At 43.7% G+C, this 21,818-nt stretch overlaps 1 protein-coding gene across 7 annotated transcripts in view; it reads right to left on the reverse strand.

Annotated features, from left to right (window-relative positions):
* ppfibp2b (PPFIA binding protein 2b) overlaps window positions 1-21,818 on the reverse strand; it is a 98,004-nt gene that overhangs the window by 60,446 nt on the left and 15,740 nt on the right. For all 7 annotated transcript variants that reach the window (XM_063196805.1, XM_063196804.1, XM_063196811.1 and 4 more), the window contains exons 2-3: window positions 14,084-14,191; window positions 6,582-6,787 (exon numbers count right to left, since the gene is read on the reverse strand). In XM_063196805.1, coding sequence (XP_063052875.1) covers window positions 6,582-6,787; window positions 14,084-14,168 — 291 coding nt within the window. In that variant the 5' untranslated portion in view covers window positions 14,169-14,191. The remainder of the gene's footprint in view (window positions 1-6,581; window positions 6,788-14,083; window positions 14,192-21,818) is intronic.

Here is a 21,818-nt window from a genome sequence, read left to right on the forward strand (position 1 = left end):
GCTCACCAGCAACAGACGACAGTAAAAGTGGCAGAAAAAAAGAAAACAAATACAGCCTGGTGGATATTCTGGTCAACACCCACATACACAGGGTAGAGATGAGGAGAGGAGAGAGAGAGAGAGAGAGAGAGAGAGAGAGAGAGAGAGAGACAGACAGACAGACAGATATATATATATATATATATATATATATATATAATTATGTTTTTATATATATATATATATATATATATATATATATATAGAGAGAGAGAGAGAGAGAGAGAGAGAGAGAGAGAGAGAGAGGGAGAGAGAAACACAGATAGAGAGAGAAACAAAGAAAGTAAGGAAGCGCATGGCCACTCCTTTCTCACGTTCTGGGGACTTTTGGGCATTTCCTGTGTGGGTCACCCGGGAAGCACTAACACACCGCACGCAGCACACGGCGACGAGTGGAGCGCTCCCTCCTCCATTGTGGGAGGAAAATATCCTTCTGCGTGAAGCATCGGCCACTCGAATCACCATGTATGTCCCTGAGCGGACACACGGAGGAGGGGCGGCATTCCGAGCTGTAGTTTAACAACTTGTTGACGTAGCCTATGAAGCTAAATTTGCCAAAATGATGAGCAGAAAACCTGGTAATGGGGTTGTGGTTGAGTGGTGTGGCTACCTTGGCAAGGGTTCACTTGGAAAAGAGATTTCTATCTTCTTGATGTGATTTTGTTTTCCCTGGTTAAACAAACAGAAAGTAAATCGAAATGAAAAAAGTGGGTAGGCTGCCAATGTAAATGATGAGAAGATTATTATGTTCCAGATGTAATGTGGTCGTTTGTCACCAGGGAATGCAATCTGTGCTATAGTTTTTTGAAATGGCCTTGGAGGCTGAATTCTGCTGAAAATGATTCATATGTAGGTAATCTACTGTGGGTACAGGTGTCGATGCAAATAGCAACAAAGGCTATACACTAACAAGTTTCGGCTGTAAAGTGTAGTTGTTTTTAGAGGCTGAATTTGATGACATGAGATGCAGTTTGTAGAACCGGTACAGTAAAGTATGTGCCAGTGGAAATTATGTTAAGACTATAGTACACAATGAACATGTCATTATTTGACAGCCTTGGAGGCTGACTTTGCTAAAATGAATAAGAACTGGTATTGTAGCTGTGGCCTAATGGTTAAGGACATGGAATTTCGATCAGAAGGTTGCGAGTTTGAAACCCACCCTTCCACTACCTACCACACTCCATGGCTGAGGTACCCTTGAGCAAGGCACCTAATCCCCATACTGCTCCAGGGACTGTAACCAACACACTGTACATAACTACACATACTGTAAGTCACTTTGGATAAAAAGTGTCAGCTAAGTGTAATGTAATGTAATGTAATATTGTAGGTTGCCACTGTAAAGGCTACACTAACTAACATGTTTCAGATGTAAAGGGAAGTTTTCATTTGATGTTGTCTTAGAGGCAGAATCTGCAGAACCTTGGCAATGTATGTGTACATAAGTAGGTGCCAATGCAATAAATGGTGCAAAAGGCTTCACAAACATACTTTAGATGTAGAGAGAAGTTGAACCAAGGCTGCTACACTAATTTCTTTCAGATGTGAAGTGAGGTCATCATTTGATGCAGCTATTGACGCAGACCTGGTAATGTACCCTAGGTAGGTACCACTGCCAACATGAATGACGCACAGGCTACACAAACACATTTCAGATGTTGGATGTGTCCATATAAATGCCACAAAAGCTACAAAAGCATGTTTCAGATGTTTAGTAAAGTGATGTACAAAGTAGTCCTTGACATAGCCTTGGAGGCTGGACTTTCTACAAATGATGTAGAACTCATTCAGTAGGTGTCAATGTAAACGGCACAAAAGCTAAAGAAACATGTTACAGATGTTCAGTAGTCCCTTAATACACGCCACTCCACCAGTGGAACGCTGCAATAAGCACTGAAAAAACTACTACTACAAAAAAGCTACTACACCACTATGACAGTGCACAGGGCCTTTAGTAATACATTACGACTCGGTCATTGCCATTCTGGTAACAGCTAATTTATAACAGGGGCTGTGTCTTACTGTGCTACGGCAGACAATACCAAGATTGTTCTCAACTTTTTGTTACATTTCTTGGGTTGTACTTGCCATAAGTAAGAGTGGAACTACATAGACACAATTCAATGTTTCAGATGTTTAGCATAAAGTAGTCCGTTGACATAGCCTCAGAGGCTGGATTTGCTAAAATAATCCAGTAAATGGCACAAAAGCTACACAAACATGTTTCAGATGTTCAGTAAAGTGAAGTTGTCATTTGTCACTGGAGTAGTATTATGGGGGTATCAGGGGGTAGTAGAGCCTGGTGGAGGGTCCAGGGGGAGAGGGGCCCTGTCTGCCCTGCTCCGGGCTGGACTGGGGGAGAGATAGGGCCCGGGCACTTTTGGCTCAACAGGGCCCCTCATAATTAGCGACACCGAACTGACTCACCGGTGGGCCTCGCACCCTCGTGGGCCCCTATTTTCAGAAATGTAAAAAAAAAAATATATATACAGTATTATATATATATATATTATATATATTATATATTTTATATATATTTTTTACATTTCTGAAAATAGGGGCCCACGAGGGTGCAGGGCCCACCGGGAAATGCCCGCTATGCTAGATGGCCAGTCCAGCCCTGGGTCTGCCTGAGTCAGACAGCCTTGCACCTGGCAAGCCCTCTGATCCTCACAGCTGTTGCAGGGGATATGTAGCAAGGGGCCGGGCGCTTTGAAAACACATACACACACGACATGCATACACCCACACACACACACGTCCATGTGTGTGCTCATACACACATGCCCAACCACCCACCGATCAACACACACACTATACACTGTAGACCCTCACCCAGACATCTGTGATTTCGCGCACATAGGCTACATGGACTTCCTTTGTCACCATGTCACAATGTTACAAGCTATCTCTCCTTCTCTCTCTGTCTTTTTTGTCTTTATTATGTATCTTTCTCCCTCTGTGTCTGTTTCAATCTCTCTCTTAACATACATACACACATAAACACACACACACACACACACACACACACACACACACACACACACACACACACACACACACACACACACACACACACACACACACACACACACACACACACACACACACACACACACACACACACACACACACACACATACATACATACACACACACACACACACACACACACACAATGCTGCTTTGCGAAGAACTCTTCCAAACAGATAATCTGAACTCCAGTCTCCATGGCCTGCGATCCTATCTCTGATGTCCTGGCACCTCCATCACACCCTGAGTACGACTGCCTGCAGCTTACAACAATCATAAGACACCACTGCTGCCTCCTGTCACAAGGTACACATGAGGTAGTGCTCTCAGCACAAAATACTGAACGAGAGAGAGAGAGAGAGAGAGAGAGAGAGAGAGAGAGAGAGAGAGAGAGAGAGAGAGAGAGAGAGAGAGAGAGAGAGAGAGATGCACACACGAGCGACTGAAGGATAATCTGTTGACAAAGAAACAAGACAGAACCCATGACACAGGAAGAACAGAATAACAGATGGATAGATAGTGAGAAAAAAGAGAGAGAGAGAGAGGGGGGGGGGGCAGACCGGCCAACAGAAAAAGAAAAGGAGAAAGGGATAAAAGTATAGGGGCTGGGTGGTAATGCCAGGCGTCCATTCCTCCTGGTCATATCAGTGGGTTGTATCCCATTTCTTCTGGGCTGGACTGAGTAGTCTCTACGGATCACTAATGCAGCCGAGTGTGTGTTTTGATGTTGTGTTGTGGTGTGTGTGTGTGTGTGTGTGTGTGTGTGCCTGTGCCTGCGCGCGCGAGCGTGTGTGTGTGTGTGTGTGTGTGTGTGTGTGTGTGTGTGTGTGTGTGTGTGTGTGTGTGTGTGTGTGTGTGTGTGTGTGTGTGTGTGTGTGTGTTTGTGCGCCTGCAAGGGGGGTGAGTGTGTAAAGAGGTGGGTGGGCTGAGGAATTATTTCCGGGGGAGACAAGAGAGAGTCAGTGAGAGAGAGAAAAAAAAAGAGAGAGAGAGAGAGAGAGATAGAGAGAGAGAGAGAGAGAGATAGGAGAGATAGGAGAGAGAGAGAGAGAGAGAGAGAGAGAGAGAGAGAGAGAGAGAGAGAGAGAGAGAGAGAGAGAGATGGAGTGAGTGAGAGAGAGCGTAAACACAGCACCGTGAGACCCCTGGTGTACACTGTGAGAGTAGTGGTGAAACTCTCCAACTCTCCAATGACTCATGGCTCCACTGTGCTGCACAGTTCAGTTCCTAAAGGTTGGAGCAGGCTTCACCCAAACAGATTCTCATCCTTTTTAGGGTGCTGACCAAAATATTGTAAAATTGAAAAGAAAGAAAAAGTCGCACCATGCATAATGCATATTACGTTCTGCCTCTGTGTAATAATAATAATTTAAAAAAATGAATACATAGTGTGACCTTTTCTTACTCCACTGTGCACAGAGAATGTGCAGTGTTAATTCAACACTTAGACAGTAGGACCAACTATATAACACAGCAGTGCTAGACTTGACTCTAAGTGTTAAACCAAAATGTAATGCACAATGTTGAGCGGCAGGTAGTGTATTTTTACATCCATTAATGTCCCTCCACTGTCTAAACAAACTCTAACCAAGCAGGAATGCAGAACCAGAGTTGAGGACACTGGTTAAGGAAAAAAAACAAACCGACTAACTACGGGAAACAAAATAAAAACGGAAACAAGAAAAAGTATGTCAATTACACAAGCAGGCAAATTAAATTCTGTCTTCCATTTGAAGTACGGTACAGTGCAATGATGAACGGTTGAGTAAATCGGTAAAAAAAAGAACAAGCAAGCTATTCATCCAAGGAAACTAAATAAATAAAATACAATCGATTTACAAAGAGAAAAGAGATTGAGTTCCAGGTGTCACCTACAGGCTAAGGAGAGTTCACAGGAGCGTGCAGATCTGGAGTCATGAAGACCATGTGAGCACAGACTTACCCTCGAGACCTGCCGATGATCCCCATAGAACAGAGAGAGAGAGAGAGAGAGAGAGAGAGAGAGAGAGAGAGAGAGAGAGAGAGAGAGAGAGAGAGATGCGCTCAGAGGGAGTTGAGCACCAGATGAGCAAAGAGGGAACGAAGAGAAATGTGAAATGTCAGTGCTGCTTAGCCAATACAGAAAGAGAAGAAGAAGGAGAGAAGGAGAGAAGGAGAGAGACGAAAGAGAGAGTGGGAGAGGGAGGCAGGAAATTCTACTCAATCCTGTCAGAGTCTCAGAGGAGCCCACCGACTGTTGCTAAACAGTCTAGCAGAGAGAGAGACAGTGCGGTAGAGAGAGCGAAAGAGAGAGTGAGACAGAGAAGAGAGAGCAATAGAGAGAGCGATAAACAGAGAGCGAGTGAGAGAGAGAGAGACAGAGAGAGAGAGAGAGAGAGAGAGAGAGAGAGAGAGAGAGAGAGAGAGAGAGAGAGAGAGAGAGAGAGACGGAGAGAAATTAAGCTGGTCAAAGGGAGAAATAAAGCCACAGTAAGACAGCTATTTAAATGGCAAGACTATTCTCTCCAATAACAGCTGGATATCAGAAGAAAGTGCACTGTGACACAGTCTAATCAGTCACAGCAACAGCTGTACCATTTACAATTACTAATTGCTAATACAGCAATCTAGCTAATTCCCCATTATGGGCCGATTCATCATGACAACCTATCAAGTACTACCCAGAGATGTTTTTGTTTTGAACATGCTCAGAGTTGAATAGTAACGGAGAGCAAAAGAAGAGAGCATACAGTGAGAGAGGAAGAGTGTGGGACACATAGAATGGGAAAAAGAGAGAAATTATGAAGAGAGACCACAGATGTGGAGCTGTGGAATGTGCTGCCAGGAGTGTGCATCAAAGGAGCTAACTTGCAAGTTTGGGAGCTTATACGATTATGTGATTGATTATAGTAAATATAAACCGAAAAAAAAGTGACTGTCTGCAACGGCACACTAATAAATGCTCCCAAAATCAGTCACTTTTTTGGTGCAGCACCTTCACTGGTGTGATGCATGCGTTTTCATCTTTTCCCGAATTATTCCGATCCAATGAATTTATAAACATACAACATAAGTACAATTGCCCAGCCCGTGTCCCAGTAATAATTGTACACTTAGAGAGTACTCTTGGATCAAATACAATCAGGAATTTAAGGAGGAGTTAAGCTGATTAAACAGTCAGGGACCAAATGCAATATAAAATATTTTAAATCGGCTCAACAAGTGTTAAATTAACACTACATTTTTTTTTACTGTGCATCAGGGCTTGACATTAACTTTTTTACTCATCGGCCACTGTGGCTAGTGATTTTACAGTCACTAGCCATTTAGTCTTTCTAACCAAATGCAACTACTGTGTTTTATCACACCAACGAATAAGCTACCTATCAAGATGGCTAATGAGACTGAAATTGTTACTAGCCACAAGGTACAAGTTTTACCAGCATTTGGCCTGTTTGCAGGTGCCATTGTCAAGCCCTGCTCTGCATGCATAATAACACAATGCTGCAAAGGTTACGTGTACTCACCGAGCCCTTCTGTAGCCAGTCGATGAGCAGGTGTGCGGTGGCGCAGGGGAGCTGTGATCGGAGGGTGTCCCTCTCCTGGTCGCAGGCCTGCAGCTCCAGGGCTACCCTCAGGTCCTCAGCCAGCTGCAGCACCTGCAGAGGGGCCGAGCTGACCGGAGAGCCCAGGTCATACATGCCATTACTCAGCTCCGCCACCACCTTAGAGCCTGGACATGGGGAAGGGGATGAGGATGGGGATGGGGATGGGGATGGGGAAGAGAATGCACAGAATGTGTGTTGTGTTTTTGCTTATATCCATGTTAGCTGTCATCAGCATTAACATCAATACATTATCATCGTTATCATCATCATCTTCATCACTATCATCATCATCATCATCATTAGCAGCAGCAGCAGCATTAACATCATCATCATCATCATCATCATCATCATCATCATCATCCTCATCATCATCATAATCGATATCATAATCATCATCATCATCATCATCATCTTGGTAGTTGTCGTCATCATCGTCATCATCGTCATCATCATCATTATCATCATCTTTGTAGTTGTCGTCATCATCATCATCATTATCATCATCGTCATCATCATACTTTTCTGCGATTGTCCATCTCATCCTCATCCTCATCATCCAATTGTGTTGTGTTTCCATGTTTGCTGTCATCATCATTGCGTTCACCTCACTACATCATCATCATCATCATCATCATCATCATCATCATCATCATCATCATCCTCATCATAACTGTGCTGGTGATTGGATATGTGATCCTCATCAATAACAGAAACAATGTTGGCAGGCACCCTGGAGGATAAGACACTTTAGGCACACCCATGCTGAGAAAAACAATTTTACAAGTCATTTAACTAAATTGAGCAAATTACCTTACATAAATGTTATGCCATTAACCATAGACACTCCAACAGAGCTATTTACTTCAGCAATAATAACACAGTCCTTGTAACAAACTCCATTCCATTACAGCATGACAACGACGACCACCATTATTTTCCAAACACAGTCTCAGTCTAAGCACACAATCCCCCTTTTATCCGTGCACACGTCACTGGCTACAGAGACACTCAGAACTCCTGAACGACACTCTGCTCCAATAACTCCATCTGGACGCTGAACACAGAGGCAGACTTTCCATTAGGCAAACCTAGGCAATTACTGAGGGCCCCAAACAAATCTGACCCCCATGGGGGCCCTCAACTGTCACATCAATGGCAGTAAACACACAAGCAAAGAAGGCTTGAATCTTACTTTGCCACTTATGTAAAGTAATTGTAGATATAAATGAGACAAAACAATAAAATGGCACCGAAACACATTCATTTTATGTCTATATAATGACTTTTTCAGGGCCCCATGTTTATATTTCACCTAGGGCCCCAAATGGCTAGATCCGCCCCTGGCTGAACAGACCTAGTACAGTACAGTGAGGATTTGGGGACATCTGTACGCAATTATGAGGCGTCACATGGTGCACAAATGCATACAGCGCGGTGACATGACTCCAAAGAAGAAGGTTACGAGCGTCAAACATTGATTTACGCAAGCACAGGAGAAAGGCTGTCAGGCTTTCATCGTGGTCACGATTAGGAGCTCCATATGGTTCTGTTTCTGTTTCTGAATCAAGGTCAGTGATCATCATTGCTAGCATATTGCGCGCACACACACACACACACACACACACACACACACACACACACACACACACACACACACACACACACACACACACACACACACACACACACACACACACACACACACACACACACACACACACAAATGTTTATTCATCCAAACGTCCAAACATAATGTTAATTGATTTGAACTTTCGAAGAGAGATCCAAGATAATCTCAAACATATGGTACGTTTGGTACGAGTCATCATCAAATTATTCACAACTTACTTCTACATTGGTGGGGCTGGAGCTAAAGCTAAATGCTCTACTGGTCTGTCATGAATATTCATTTTCCACAGGCAGGGCCAAACTCAATAATGTCGGATGACTTATCTGATTAACAGAGAGGGGATGACCGAGAGTTCAAAAGGGAGAGGAGGAGTGGAACTGAGCAGCTGTGTGGAATTTGAACAGAGCGGAGAAGAGAAGAAGCATAAATCTGCTACAAGACACGAGAGACTGTATATCAGATTCAGGCTCGGCTCCCACACTGGATGAGAAGAGAAGAGAAGAGAAGAGCAGGGCAGAGCACAAGAGAGGGAGCAAGACATAAAGTGATTCCACGCAAACTCTGATAGTAGCTCTTCCTTAAAGAGATATGGTACTTTTTGGAAAAAAAAAAAATGTAGGGCCTTTTTTGCCTTTATTTGATAGTTGGAGTTGGTGACAGGAAGTGAGTGGGAGAGAGAGAGATGGGGAAAGATCAGCAAATGACCCAGGCTGGAATTGAACCCGGGTTGCCGGCGTAGTAACCCAGTGCCCTACCATTAGACCACAGCAGGGGCAATATGGTACTTTTTTACATTACATTATACTTAGCTGATGCTTTTTTGAATCCAAAGTGACTTACAGTTATTTTACAGGGTATTGGTAACAGTCTCTGGAGCAATGTGGGGTTAGGTGCCTAAGCCTTGCTCGAGTCAAGGGCACCTCAGCCACGGATGGAAGGGTAGGGAGAGTTAAGGCTGGGATTCGAACCGGCGGCCACCCTCTGATCTGAAGCCCTCATCCCTAACCATTAGGTCACGGAGGGCCCCTCTTACTTTACCAATTCTATGATGCCCACCCTGTATGTGACAGCAAACGAACCATTTTGTCTTTCTCTCACCCAATACATTTGTTTTTACGTAACTCAAGGTTCGAGAAAGTCCTTGTGCGAAAGCCTTCAGTAATGCAGGTGCAATTGTGAGGCAGGAAAAGGTGTAGTATTCAGAAAACACAGCACACTGATTACAAATCACTTTCTTCATTCGAATTTTGGCGTGTGTTTGCAACTCAAGTTGATCATTGAAAGAGGTAAAAAATGTCAGCAGTCAGGTACATGTAAACGTAGTGAAGACAGAATTTAACATGTGTCAGGAAGTGCATGTAGAATAGACCGCACATCAAAACGTTGAGGGCCTGAAGGATAAGTTTGGCTGCCATTCATTCATTAGTGTCTTACATGCCTACTGTCGTGTTGCATACATTCAGGGATGTTAGTGGGGATTTAGCATTTTCCCCAATAATGCATGATTCTCCGACATCTTGTGTATTTTTTTGAGACTCTATGAGTCAGGGGGTGAAGGGACGGACACCAAGATATAATTGCACGCTTGGCATTTTGTCCACAGACAGCGGGGGTGGTAGACTTGAGACTTGAGTCTACATTCGCATGGTAATGACTCATTTAAGTATCTGCTGACTTGTGAAGATGATTAATCAACTCAGAAAAGTTGCATAATGACCTCTTCCCTAAAAAAGCAGGAGGCGTGCAGCACACCCGGTGGCCTGAGAAGTTCACACAGGCTTACAACACGGAAGGGTTTGCAGTTAGGGATGCACAATAATAGCCAACATGATTATCACAGTTATTTGCATCAATATTGTCATCATTAATAATAATCAATTGCAATTATCCATCATGTTAGGGAAACATTTGCACTTAACTTTTATTTATTTTTTTAAGCTTTTTTTTGTCTTTTTTTACAGGACAGTGTGAGAGGTGGACAGGAAGCAAATTGGGAGAGAGATGTGGAGGGGTCGTCGAAGGACCTGGGCCGGGAATCGAACCTGGGTCAGCTGCATGGCAGGCGAGTGCCCTAGTAGTTGGCCACGGCAGGGCCTATTTCACAACTTTAAAACAAACACTATGCCATTTTATAAGAGCAACAGTTGAGTGACTTGTTAATGATTTCAGCATCTTAATGAATACTGGACAAGAAATGCTTGAACAGACATGCAGCAGAGCCTGCTTTTTAAACCTATATAAAAAAAAATCTTTTAATTTCCTTTACTCATGGCAGATGCGTACTGTAAATCATGATATCGCTACAGGACTGTAAAACACCTTCTCATAGGACATGGCAACGCTGCCACTGGATGATATAACATCACCCAAGAGTCTCAAGATACAAAACAACAACAACAGGAAACAAAAACTTTAGCCACCAACGCCTCAGGCCTCTATGTAGTGTAGTGAAGTGTACACTAACATAGTAACTCTATATAGTAGCCTAGTGTGCGTATTCACCATCTACCTACACTATCCAGTGTTCTACTGAAGCCAAAAGCAACATTGGAACCTAACATCTTGTGACAGAACAGGGAAGACAACAGAGAGGAACAAAGGGGTCCATTGTCCCGGGCACAGGGACAGGGGAAGGAGGCCCAAAATTGGGTCCTCATTACATTATATGCATTATGTGCTTGGACGCTTTCAGATGACTTTGTCCTGTACTTGCCTAAAAGCTTTCAGTGGCCCTGCACAGCGGAATAGATGGAGGGTTGGTGGAGGACACGCAGCATGTTCTCAGACACCTTGCGTGCAGCAGCCTGTGACAGGACAAGGATAAAACCCAGGGGATGGATGACACTAATTTGTTGTGCCCTTTGCTCTGCTAGCACGCACCTTCTATTCCCTCAAGAAATGATCCGGAAGTACTGACACACCGCGTTGTGTCACATGAACACTCAGCAACCATGTGTGAGCTGATGCTGCAAGTCTCCCCCCCCCTCTCTCTGTGTGTGTGTGTGTGTGTGTGTGTGTGTGTGGCATGTGTGTTACATGTTGCTACACACTTTGTTACACTAATATAGGCCTATAACATAAAATGGTAACATGAAACGTCATCCAACTAAACTGTACTCAGCTTATCTGATTGTCTGTTGCCTTTTCTCTTCCCCTCTCACATGTCCATGAGTCAGGCATGGATCACACAGTTCGGGGAAATTGCAAAATCACCAGTACAGGGTAAAAGGTTAGGTTGCTTTCTGTATGCGCTGACGAAACAGACCACATGATGATCCATTGTCTTTTTTATCTTGAATGCCATGATTAGAATTCCAGCCCTCCACACCTGTGAATACCTTAAGTGTATGTACGGGTACATAATCGAAAGTAGTAGGTTAAACTGTGATGTGTATTTTAAGCCAAGAGAAATTCGTCCAAATGAGGATAGAGTAAGAACTTCTATTCAATTCTCTTATCAGTGAGATTCCTGTAATTCCACTGGTAACCAGAGGGTGGCACACTCTCAGATTCCCCAGATGGTTGTGTGTGAGTCTGGCATGCCAGCCTGCGGTTCATTTTAGGAGTGTTAAGAAACCCCTGCATGCCTGTGGTCCCCTGACATCTCTTTCTTTCAACACCTCACACTCTAGACTTTATAGGCCGCACGTCCCTAAATTTCTAGATGGTTTCGGAAAAAAATAATCTGTGGCCACATCCTAGAAATTGGACTGCTCATGGAGAAAACATTGTAGCTTCGTCATTGATAGTTGTACGCAAACTACACGGCACTGTGCTGTGCAATGCTATGCTATACTGTAATCTACTACAGCATGTCAGATGCCTGTATAGCCATGTGTACTATAAAACTCACTGCAATGTACTTAGATAATTTTCTGCATTATTGTCAATATATGTACAGTATTGGCTGCAATGACCCCTGTGTTGAGAACTGTTCAGGTGTAAGTATGTTTGCTAATGGTCCTGTATAACAGCAAATGAGCAGGACATAATGCAAGCACTGACTGTAAAAGATCACTCGCCAGCAGATATGCGTAAACTCTGCTATGTTAATGTCAGTTACTTTGGGTCACTGAGCAATTATGGTACAGAACATATACTGTTGTATGCACTGTATGAATTTGTTTTTTTCTGACGTATTGTGTTCCACATTTCAACCATGGATAATCACACACTGTTCTGGAGGTACAGTGGTATTTCCTTATATACAGGGTGGGTCACACAACTTTAAATCCTTATATGTGGAATTATAAAAATGATAAGAGAGTATCAGGCAGCTTTCTGATGTTTCACAAACTGAACATGAAAATCTTTCTGTTCATGGTGCATTGACTTCATCTTCATTTTCAAATGAGATTTCTTGGTTGTGTTTGCGTACAAAAACAGAGAAAATAACATATCACTGAAAAATCCTGAAAATGCTGCAACCAATATGTCGTGCTGCACCATATCATCTTTACAATTCAAAGTGTACTTGGCCTTTATTTTGTGTCGTGACCTGCTGTAGATGACAACACAATTATGATAATGTTGCCTGGTTAGTTTTAACCCTATTATACGATTCCCAGTATCAGTCATTCACACACATGTTTAAAACTGAGAAGATGCCGTTTGGATACTGCTTGCAGGGAAGCCGACAGGGGGGACAAAGGGGTCACTTGTCCCGGGCACAGGGAGAGTTAGGGAGGGCCCAGAATTGTATCCTCATTACATTGTATGCACTGGGTTTGGGGCCCTTTCATATGTCTTTGTCATGGGCCCAGCCAAAGCTGTCAGCGGCCCTGACCGCTTGTATTGTGTACCACATTAACACCACGCTGCTTTGGGACTCTCGTGGTTGGATAAAACTAATCTACCATGACTCTGACTCTACCATGGCTTTCCCACAGGGCTGGACTGGCCATATGGCATAGCGGGCATGTGCCAGTGGGCCCGCACCCTCGTGGACCCGTTTTTTGAAATGTTAAAAAAATAATAATCTGAAAATAGGGGCCCACCGGTGAGGCAGTTCTACACTGCTTAATATGAGGGGCCCCTTTAAGCCAAAAGTGCCCGGGCCCTATTTTACCCCCAGTCCACCATGGCTTTCCCCATCTGCACTACAGAGAGCCGCTGGCAGTGAGTGAAAAACTGTTTAAGCAAGGCGGAAATGTACATTTCTCCCACTCTGTCCCGCAAGCCCTAATTTGTTGACAGCCTACATTAAACATTCATCCTCTATTAGCTAAATCGGACTGGCAATTGCTAAGCCGGCCCCCCAGGGGAGATGGAGAACACCCCCTGTTCCTCTCCTAAACACTTCCCACCACTCCACACACTATCAGAGGATTCCTTCCCAATTTAGCAATCTCCGCCCACACATAAACATCATTGACTTAGCCAACCGCCTTTAAAGTTATGCATAGTGCACTGAAGGTTCACAAGCCAAATTATTACTATTTCAAGAAGTAGTTTTTTGAATTATTATTCACATTTGTTGCTACACGGCTTCCAAATTCATTGTGAATGTTTCAATATTTTGCTACCGGCTTTGTTTCACCAATATCCTAAATGATTGAATAAATCAACGACAGACAGAGATTCAAACTGTGCTCCAAAAAACACAAGCCCAAATGTGGAAGTGAGGAGTCTCTCATCTGTTTCCCAATTACTGCTACACTATTCATTAATACATAAAGAATGTTTTCTCAACCAGTACACTGTACATAGTGGATCAATATTTGAAAAAGAGAAAGACATTGAAATAGTGCATCCAAAAATGATGAGGCCCAAAACCTAGTGAGGTTCTTACCTGCAATGATGTCATCCATTTGCTCCAGAGCTGCTTCGAGCATGTGGCTGGCATCGGAGTCCATGGCAACGTACCACTCCTGCATTCACAGAAGGATAGCACTGCACCCTACAACCAATAAACACACAACACACAGACTAGCATCAGGAAGAGAAGAGAATGCCCTCAAAATGAAAGAAGTCTAGTTGCTTACATCTGAACCATAGAAAAACACACAGAAACAATGCAGGAAAATGCAGAGTTAATTACGAGTTAATTCAGTACCACTTAGTGCTCAGTGGCAACAATGGAATTCTATGGAATCTCAAACCCGGTGGCGGGTTTGACAGTTAACAATACAGTACAACACAATACAACCTGTATTTATATAGCGCAATATCACAACTAAAGTTGTCTCAAAGCGCTTTCAAAACACACATACACACATACTGTACACTTGGTTTTGACAGTTAACTGGTTTAGAGTGTTCATGTTCAAGAGCGCATTTGGTCCAAGATCACTCTTGCTACTGCATCTTTTACAGTGTAGAATATATTACATCTGGCAAAACTACCTGGGTAAACATGATCTTGATAAACGAACATTCACAGACAGGAAGAGAAGAAGGCAAAAAAAAAATCAGAGATGAACTCTGCCCCTCATTGTATTATTGAAATACAATTCCAAGGCCAAGGCTGCTCCTCAACATTTCTGCTCAGTGATTACAATTGCAAACCAAATGTTCTTGGCAATAACAGAAGAGGCAGAATGCAGATTACTGCAATTGCATGCACTGTGAGTCAGCTCCTAATTGTATTTCCAGTACTTCCTTTGGCAGTCAGTGAAGACGCTGCACGATGCTGCCACTAGTCAAACAGGAAGTCCATAATGTTATCAACAAGCATGTAGTATGGCCATAGAAAAACAAAACATTTTAGACTATAGTCATATGCTGTAGACGTTTCAGGACAGTCAAAGTTAGTCAAATCTGTTTGCATTCTCTTTTGTGGATTGCTTTTTCTATACCACAAAATGTAAATATGAGAGCAAGTGACCCTACAAATGGATTATGAGTGGAAAATCCTCTTCATATTTAGCCTATTATAGTGTTGAAAGTGCAATTTTGCAATTCCTAAACATGCTTTTTAACTTGATGTTGCAAAGCTGTTCCACATGAGCTTTTCAGCCCACATTGCTTCCTACAGTACAGATGAACAGACAGCATTTTGAACATCCTGTAGGTCAGTCAGTCTGAATGAGCCGACTGAGAGAGCCAGGCATCCAGAGCAGCCTCGGGGCAGGACAGCACAGCACGGGACAGAGCAGGGAAGGGAAGGGCAGGCATGAGATGAACTGAAATGAGATGAGATGAGTCGCTATTTCATGAATGAAGCCATTCCCAGGGACGGATCATGACTATATGGGCCCCTGGGCCAAACAGCAAGAAAGGACCCCCCCACCCCCACCCCCACCCGCTCCATGGGTGTTGTTACTGGATGCTAATAAAAAGATTTAGGGTTTTATGCCAGATGCTTGAGGCCCTATGTTGTTGAGGTTTCCGGTGCATGTCCCCCGAGAAAATCTGTAAATACAGTTGTCAAAAGTGTGATTTAATTTTAATGCAATATGGCAATGGAAAGATAAAGGCTCGGCCTTCAGGGCCCCCCTAACCCTGGGCCCTGGGCCTGGGCCCCGTAGGCCCGTGCAGTAATCCATCCTTGGCTGCTCCTGGTGATGTGCTCGAGGACGGCACATCAGCACCATTCCCCAGTACAGTAGACTAGAGCAGACTAGAGCAGGGGTTCCCAAACTTTACCATGACATGGCCCCGCATATAACGGTAGATTCTGGCCAAGGCCCCCCTTACATAGGTCATGCCACACATTTTTTTTTCTGTGCACCCCTTTCACAACCGTAGTCTAGGTGTGAGTCAGTTCCCCATTGGGATATATAAAACAATGATAATGGTACTAATGTTCAGAGATGCAGTAGATTATGATAATGTAGTTCTTAACTAAAGACAATATTGTTTGATTTATTTTTGGTTTATTTCAGTTATTTAATGTATCCAATTATTTATTTTGCCTTTCCTGCAAAGCTGTCGTGGGCCCACAGGGGTCCCTTGCCCCCACTTTGAAAACCACTGGAGTAGAGTAGAGTACAGTAGAGAGGCTACTGGCTAGACCTACAACAGGGGAAGCCCCTGGCACATGAGGAGGCCTGCTTGGTATTTCCACAAGGTTGACCTCCTCTTTACTACTAGAGGAGGGAAGGACTGCATGAAGAGAGGGAATGGTATGATGAATGGAGCCACTGGGATATACTGCATGTTCTCCTCTCTCTTCTCTTCTCACCCTCCCTTTTCCTGCCCACCCTCTCTCGTCTCTCTCTCTCTTTCTCCCTCTTTCTTTTCTCTCTCTCTCTCTCTCTCTCTCTCTCTCTCTCTCTCTCTCTCTCTCTCTCTCTCTCTCTCTGTCTCTGTTATTCTTGTCCTCTCTTTCTCTATATATCTTGCCTTCTCTACCTCTTGACACGTCCCTTCCTATATGCTCTCCCTCTTTCTGCGACCTCATCTCTATTCATCCCCCCCTCTCTCTCTTCCTCTTTCTATGCCCCCATCTCTCCATATCTCTACCCTCCTCTTCCTATCTCTCGTACGCTCTGCCTCTTTCTATGCCCCACATCTCTCTCTCTCTCTCCCTCCCTCTCTCTCTCTCTCTCTCTCTCTCTCTCTCTCTCTCTCTCTCTCTCTCTCTCTCTCTCTCCCTCTCTCTCTCTCTCTCTCTCTCTCTCTGCCTCTCTAGGCCATGAATGGCAGAGCGGTCCGAGATTAATTAGGCCTGAGAGATAGTGTTTCATGCCTTTGTCACACTGCCTTGTGGCACACGTGGCCAGCGCATAAAAATAGAATGAGCCTGTCTGTATCCTGTGTTACGGCAAAACAAAAGGCCATGCGCTGGCTTGAGTCTGACAGACAAAACGCTGGGACCGTAACAGGAACCTGCGACTGACTACCTTCCTAAAATCGTATGTCATGACAAGGCAGCAAACCCTGACGTAGGGGCAGTAGGACAGGGGACATGGTGGAAGGTGGATGAAGCATCCGATATATTTGGTGTTGTGTTTCATTTCATAACAATGATCTTGTCTGGCATACTGTAGCGTAGCACATTTCACACAAAGGACAGTACAGTAATAGCCTGATTATCATCGACTTTCAAATCTCTTCGAGACTTGGTCTGACTAGGAGCATAACCATAAACGTTTTCTAAATGGCATGGTTGATCCGCCTCCCGAGGTTTGCAACTGTTTGACTGTTTTCCGACAAAGTGGGTGGAGTTCCCGATTTTTCCGGAGATCAGAAACGATATTTACATTGCACTTGGCCTGACTAAAAGCAACGCCGTAGGTGTTGTGTCACTAGCAGTGCGTGGCTAAAAGTGTATCAGCTAAAAGTGCTTTGACAGGATGGAGATGGCAAATTTGAAGTGTCAATTCAGCACTCAGACAATGGACCCAAATACACAAGAAAAGTGTTAAACAGTGAATGCAGTTCCGCCTGGTGACACGACATTATTGTTTTATCGAGATCTCCAATTAATTATACCGTTATCTCGGGATAACGAAGTGAATTTAAAAATATGATACGAAGGCCGCTCTCGGCTTCCGTAATAAACAGTATGTGTTGAATTAACACTCATACACTCAAACACATGTACGTATATCAACTCAAAGTTCACTGTGTAGTTTAATCGCATCAGAGTATCCACCAGGGCCTGCACTAACGTCCCAATGTGGACCACACATGTGGAGCTCAACTTTGGACTTGACAGCTTCATCATCAAGCTCTATTTTAACATTAACAAAATAAATATAACCACATAGCACATGATGCCAGTAATAACCGCACGCGGCATCGTATCCCATGGCAGTAAGCAGAAGGCAGCAACATATCCTTCTCACATTATCTAACTGTCTCAGCCATTTCCAGCGCTGCAAATTGCAGAGTATCTGGCACGACTGTAAATAGACAACACATCCACTTACTCGTCTTAATGAAAAGGACAGCACAGAACAGCACAGCACAACACAGTACATACAAGAGGACTACTGGGACACATACAAGATGGCTACTGGGGACACAAAAGGCGACTGTACATGGCAAGTCTACAGAAACGTCTCAGGGGGTCTCAATGCTTTTAATTATGCTGCCTGCCACGTTCAGCTTGACACTGCAAGGACCTACATTGGCGTTTCCCATTCACACACAGCCTTCCAGAGCTGCTGTCTGCTGTACACGGATTGGAGGGATGCGGACAAAGGCTTTAGCAGCCTTGGAGTCAGAGGCCTGATAAGGGAGTATGTATTAAGGCCTTCCTTTGTGCTGCTGAAGCAGGATATCTGGCAGTCCCTGTCACAATTAAGAGGCAGACTACTCTGCTTTCTAAAGACCAAGAGGGGGTTATTCAGTGTCAGAACTTGTCCTGCCTACTATTCTACAGCCCCCCCCACCCTACTATTCTACCCCCCCCCCCCCCAAACACACACACAAACACACACACTTGGCAGAGCTGTATAAAAGACTATGTTGTGACAAAAAAATTATACAAGAGAGTACAACTTTGTACAACAAATTCTACTAGCCTACATTTGTCCTGCATACATAACTGTCTGATGATGCTCTGTCTGTATTGTCCGTATGTTTCAAGCCTCCATGAAATGTTTCCTAAACAGCCAATGCTAGGTTTTATTTTGTTGTTTCAGCATTCACACCCAGAAACAGCCCCAACACCCAGCGTATCATAATACCTACAGGATGGGATGCAAATACAGTATGCAGCATAATGCTCTTCCTGTACTGACACCCAATACACGCCACCCAAGGCAAACAGCAGCCATTCAAAATGTTTACTCTGAGCCGCAACGCCTCCACTTCACACAAGCTGAGCACTTCATCATGACGACCAAGGTGCAGGGCAGAGGCAACCAGGCAGCAGAAAAACCCTGTATGCCATGTGTGTACTTTATATGGGAGGCTGTACTAGGTATGCGCTTTAAGCTTGCAGTATGCTCTTCATGCATCTCTATGATGGCACTTTATGTCTGTATGTGCATCAGCTATATGTGCAGCTATGTCAAAGAATCTTGAATCTTAAAACATACTGTACCAACATGATCTCCAAAAATTCTGTGCTCCTGGACACGGATGTTAAGGGCAAAAAATCTGTGTCCAGGAGCACGGATTTTGCCAAAATTCCGTGCTCCTGGACACAGAATTGTTTTCCGTGCTCCTGGACACGGAATTGTTTTCCGTGCTCCTGGACACAGAGAAGTGCTCTCTCTATAGGCTAATCCCCCAGCTCTATGTTTCCACAGTCTTGTGTTTTCTCAGGATTTTTCTCATTTCAAATATTTTTTTTTCTAAAAAAAAAAACATTTCCTACTGACAGGTTAGGGTTAGGGATTGTTTTGGTCTGGGCACAGCTAGTTTTCTTTCATTCATTATATGAATTTGATAGCCTAGCAACCAACTGGAAAAGTCTTTAATGACAGGTTAAGAGTCTTTAATGACAGGTTAAGGTTAGGGAATGTTTTGGTCAGGGCACAACTTAAATTGCTATAGCATTATTTTGTTTGGAATTAGCATTTGGTATGTATTTTCTAATGATAGAGTTACACAGTGCTGTGGTAATAGCCTATAGAAAGCAATTCCGTGTCCAGGAGCACAGAAAAAAATTCCGTGTCCAGGAGCACGGAATTTTGGCAAAATCCGTGCGCCTGGACACGGATTTCGTGTCCTTAACCGTCCGTGTCCAGGAGCACAGAATTTTTAGAGATCAGGCTGACTGTAGCCTACCATGTGAAGAGGACTGCTGAAATGTTTGACCAGGCCTGGGACAGTCATCTGAAAGTCAGTCTCTTTCTTCCTTTGCATAGATAATTATAAACATGTCCAGTGGATGAAAATATATTTCAGCACAGGGCCATGATGATCGAGAGAGCCGTCATTCACAGTTATTATGAGTCCTTTTCTCAATAAAAGGAATGGAAATACTAGTCAGCCACAGACGCAGCCAGTCACAGCTTCATTCACATTTCCAGTAGGGCTGCACAATATATCAAAAATGTATCGATATCACAATATCAAGAGTGCCGATACGCGTGTCGCGTTCTTTCAGTGGAGGTACCGCGCCTTTGAACTTGATGCCTGGTGGGTGCGTAGGTTCCAGTGGATTAACTTGAAGCAAGGAAGGGGAACTCGCACACCGTTCTGCCGAAAGCAATGTTGAACTTTTTATTGCATTAGAAAAACAAAAAAGGTGCTACCCAAGTGTAGTGCAGACGTTTCGGTCACAGTCAGACCATCATCAGTGCCATCGCGTATCGCGAAAATGAATTATTTATCGCTAACAAGTAAAACATTTCTGTGTAGTCCAATCATGAGCTGAATACCAACAAATGCGCAAGAAGACCACCACGCCCCCCACACAGACCGACAAATTAGTGACAAGAAAAACACTCGGCTATATTTGTATGTTTAAATATTGTTATCGAGGTATCGCATGCTGGTATCGAGTATCGATTTTTTTGCTGAAATCGTGCAGCACTATACACAGCCACAGCTTTATTCCCATTTCCAGCTAAGCGAGGCATTCCCCATTGACATCCAGCACCTGCACCACGCATGAGAGAGACCCTCTTAGGATAAGCTGATGTTGACACAGAGGGCTGGAATCCAGCAATCTGCAGCCCAAAGCATATTTACGTCCTCCCCTGGCTGAAACTCCACACAATAAATCTGACAACGCCAATTTCAACACTTAGAGAGCAAAACCAACTAGAAGAGAGTTACAGTACATTTGACTCTCTCAAAGTTGCTGAATTAACTTTGCAAAATTTACTGTTGCAAAATAGGCCTACTGTATACAGCTGAGTCCAGTGGTCTGGAGGAGGAGACGGGAGCTTTGCAACAAGAAAGCTAGATCAGTGTTTCTCAAACTTTTTCAGACCAAGGACCACTTTGTTCACCCAAAAATGTTCAGGGTCCACCTGTCCACTGAACTGACAGGTGCTAATTTGACACTGCTGATTTCAATGCATATGACTTACTTTATATTCACATTTACCAGCCTGTCTTATTGTGGTGAATATAAGACTTAAGCTATGTTTAGCTCTGTAGTTATGCTACCAATATAACCTACTGCTAGCTTGTCTTGGAAACGTAGAATTCCCCTCGCGGACCACCTGAGCTCTGTCATGGACCACCAGTGGTCCCTGGACCACACTTTGAGAATCACTGAGCTAGATTATTATAGCACTCACTGTTTGCATACATTATGCCGAACAAAAGTCCTTCAAAGAAAGGACACCACATCAAAGGCACACATGCCGAACATCAAATCTGAGGAGAGCATGGACTGTGGGAGGCATGAAAAACAACAGCTCAGATGCTAAAATGTCACGAGCGTAAGCACATTTAGTCTGTCCTGTCCGCTGTCTCACTATGCCCCTGCAGCAGTTTGGGACCAGCCTGGAATGTAGGAACTCATTACACACAGTACAGTACGAGTGTGAGGAAAATACATTTAAACTGTTCCTGTAATTACAAAAGAAGCTGGCACAACAAATAACTGTAACTTACAGTTGGTGTCACCTTTCCCATGATTAAATCCTGAAACGTCAAACCAGGAAAGCAATCATTTACAACTCACATGTGAATCTGTGTGCTCCCAAATAGAGTTGCATAATTATACTC

The sequence above is a fragment of the Engraulis encrasicolus genome, chromosome 4 (assembly GCF_034702125.1).
Source record: "Engraulis encrasicolus isolate BLACKSEA-1 chromosome 4, IST_EnEncr_1.0, whole genome shotgun sequence".
NCBI lineage: Eukaryota > Metazoa > Chordata > Actinopteri > Clupeiformes > Engraulidae > Engraulis > Engraulis encrasicolus.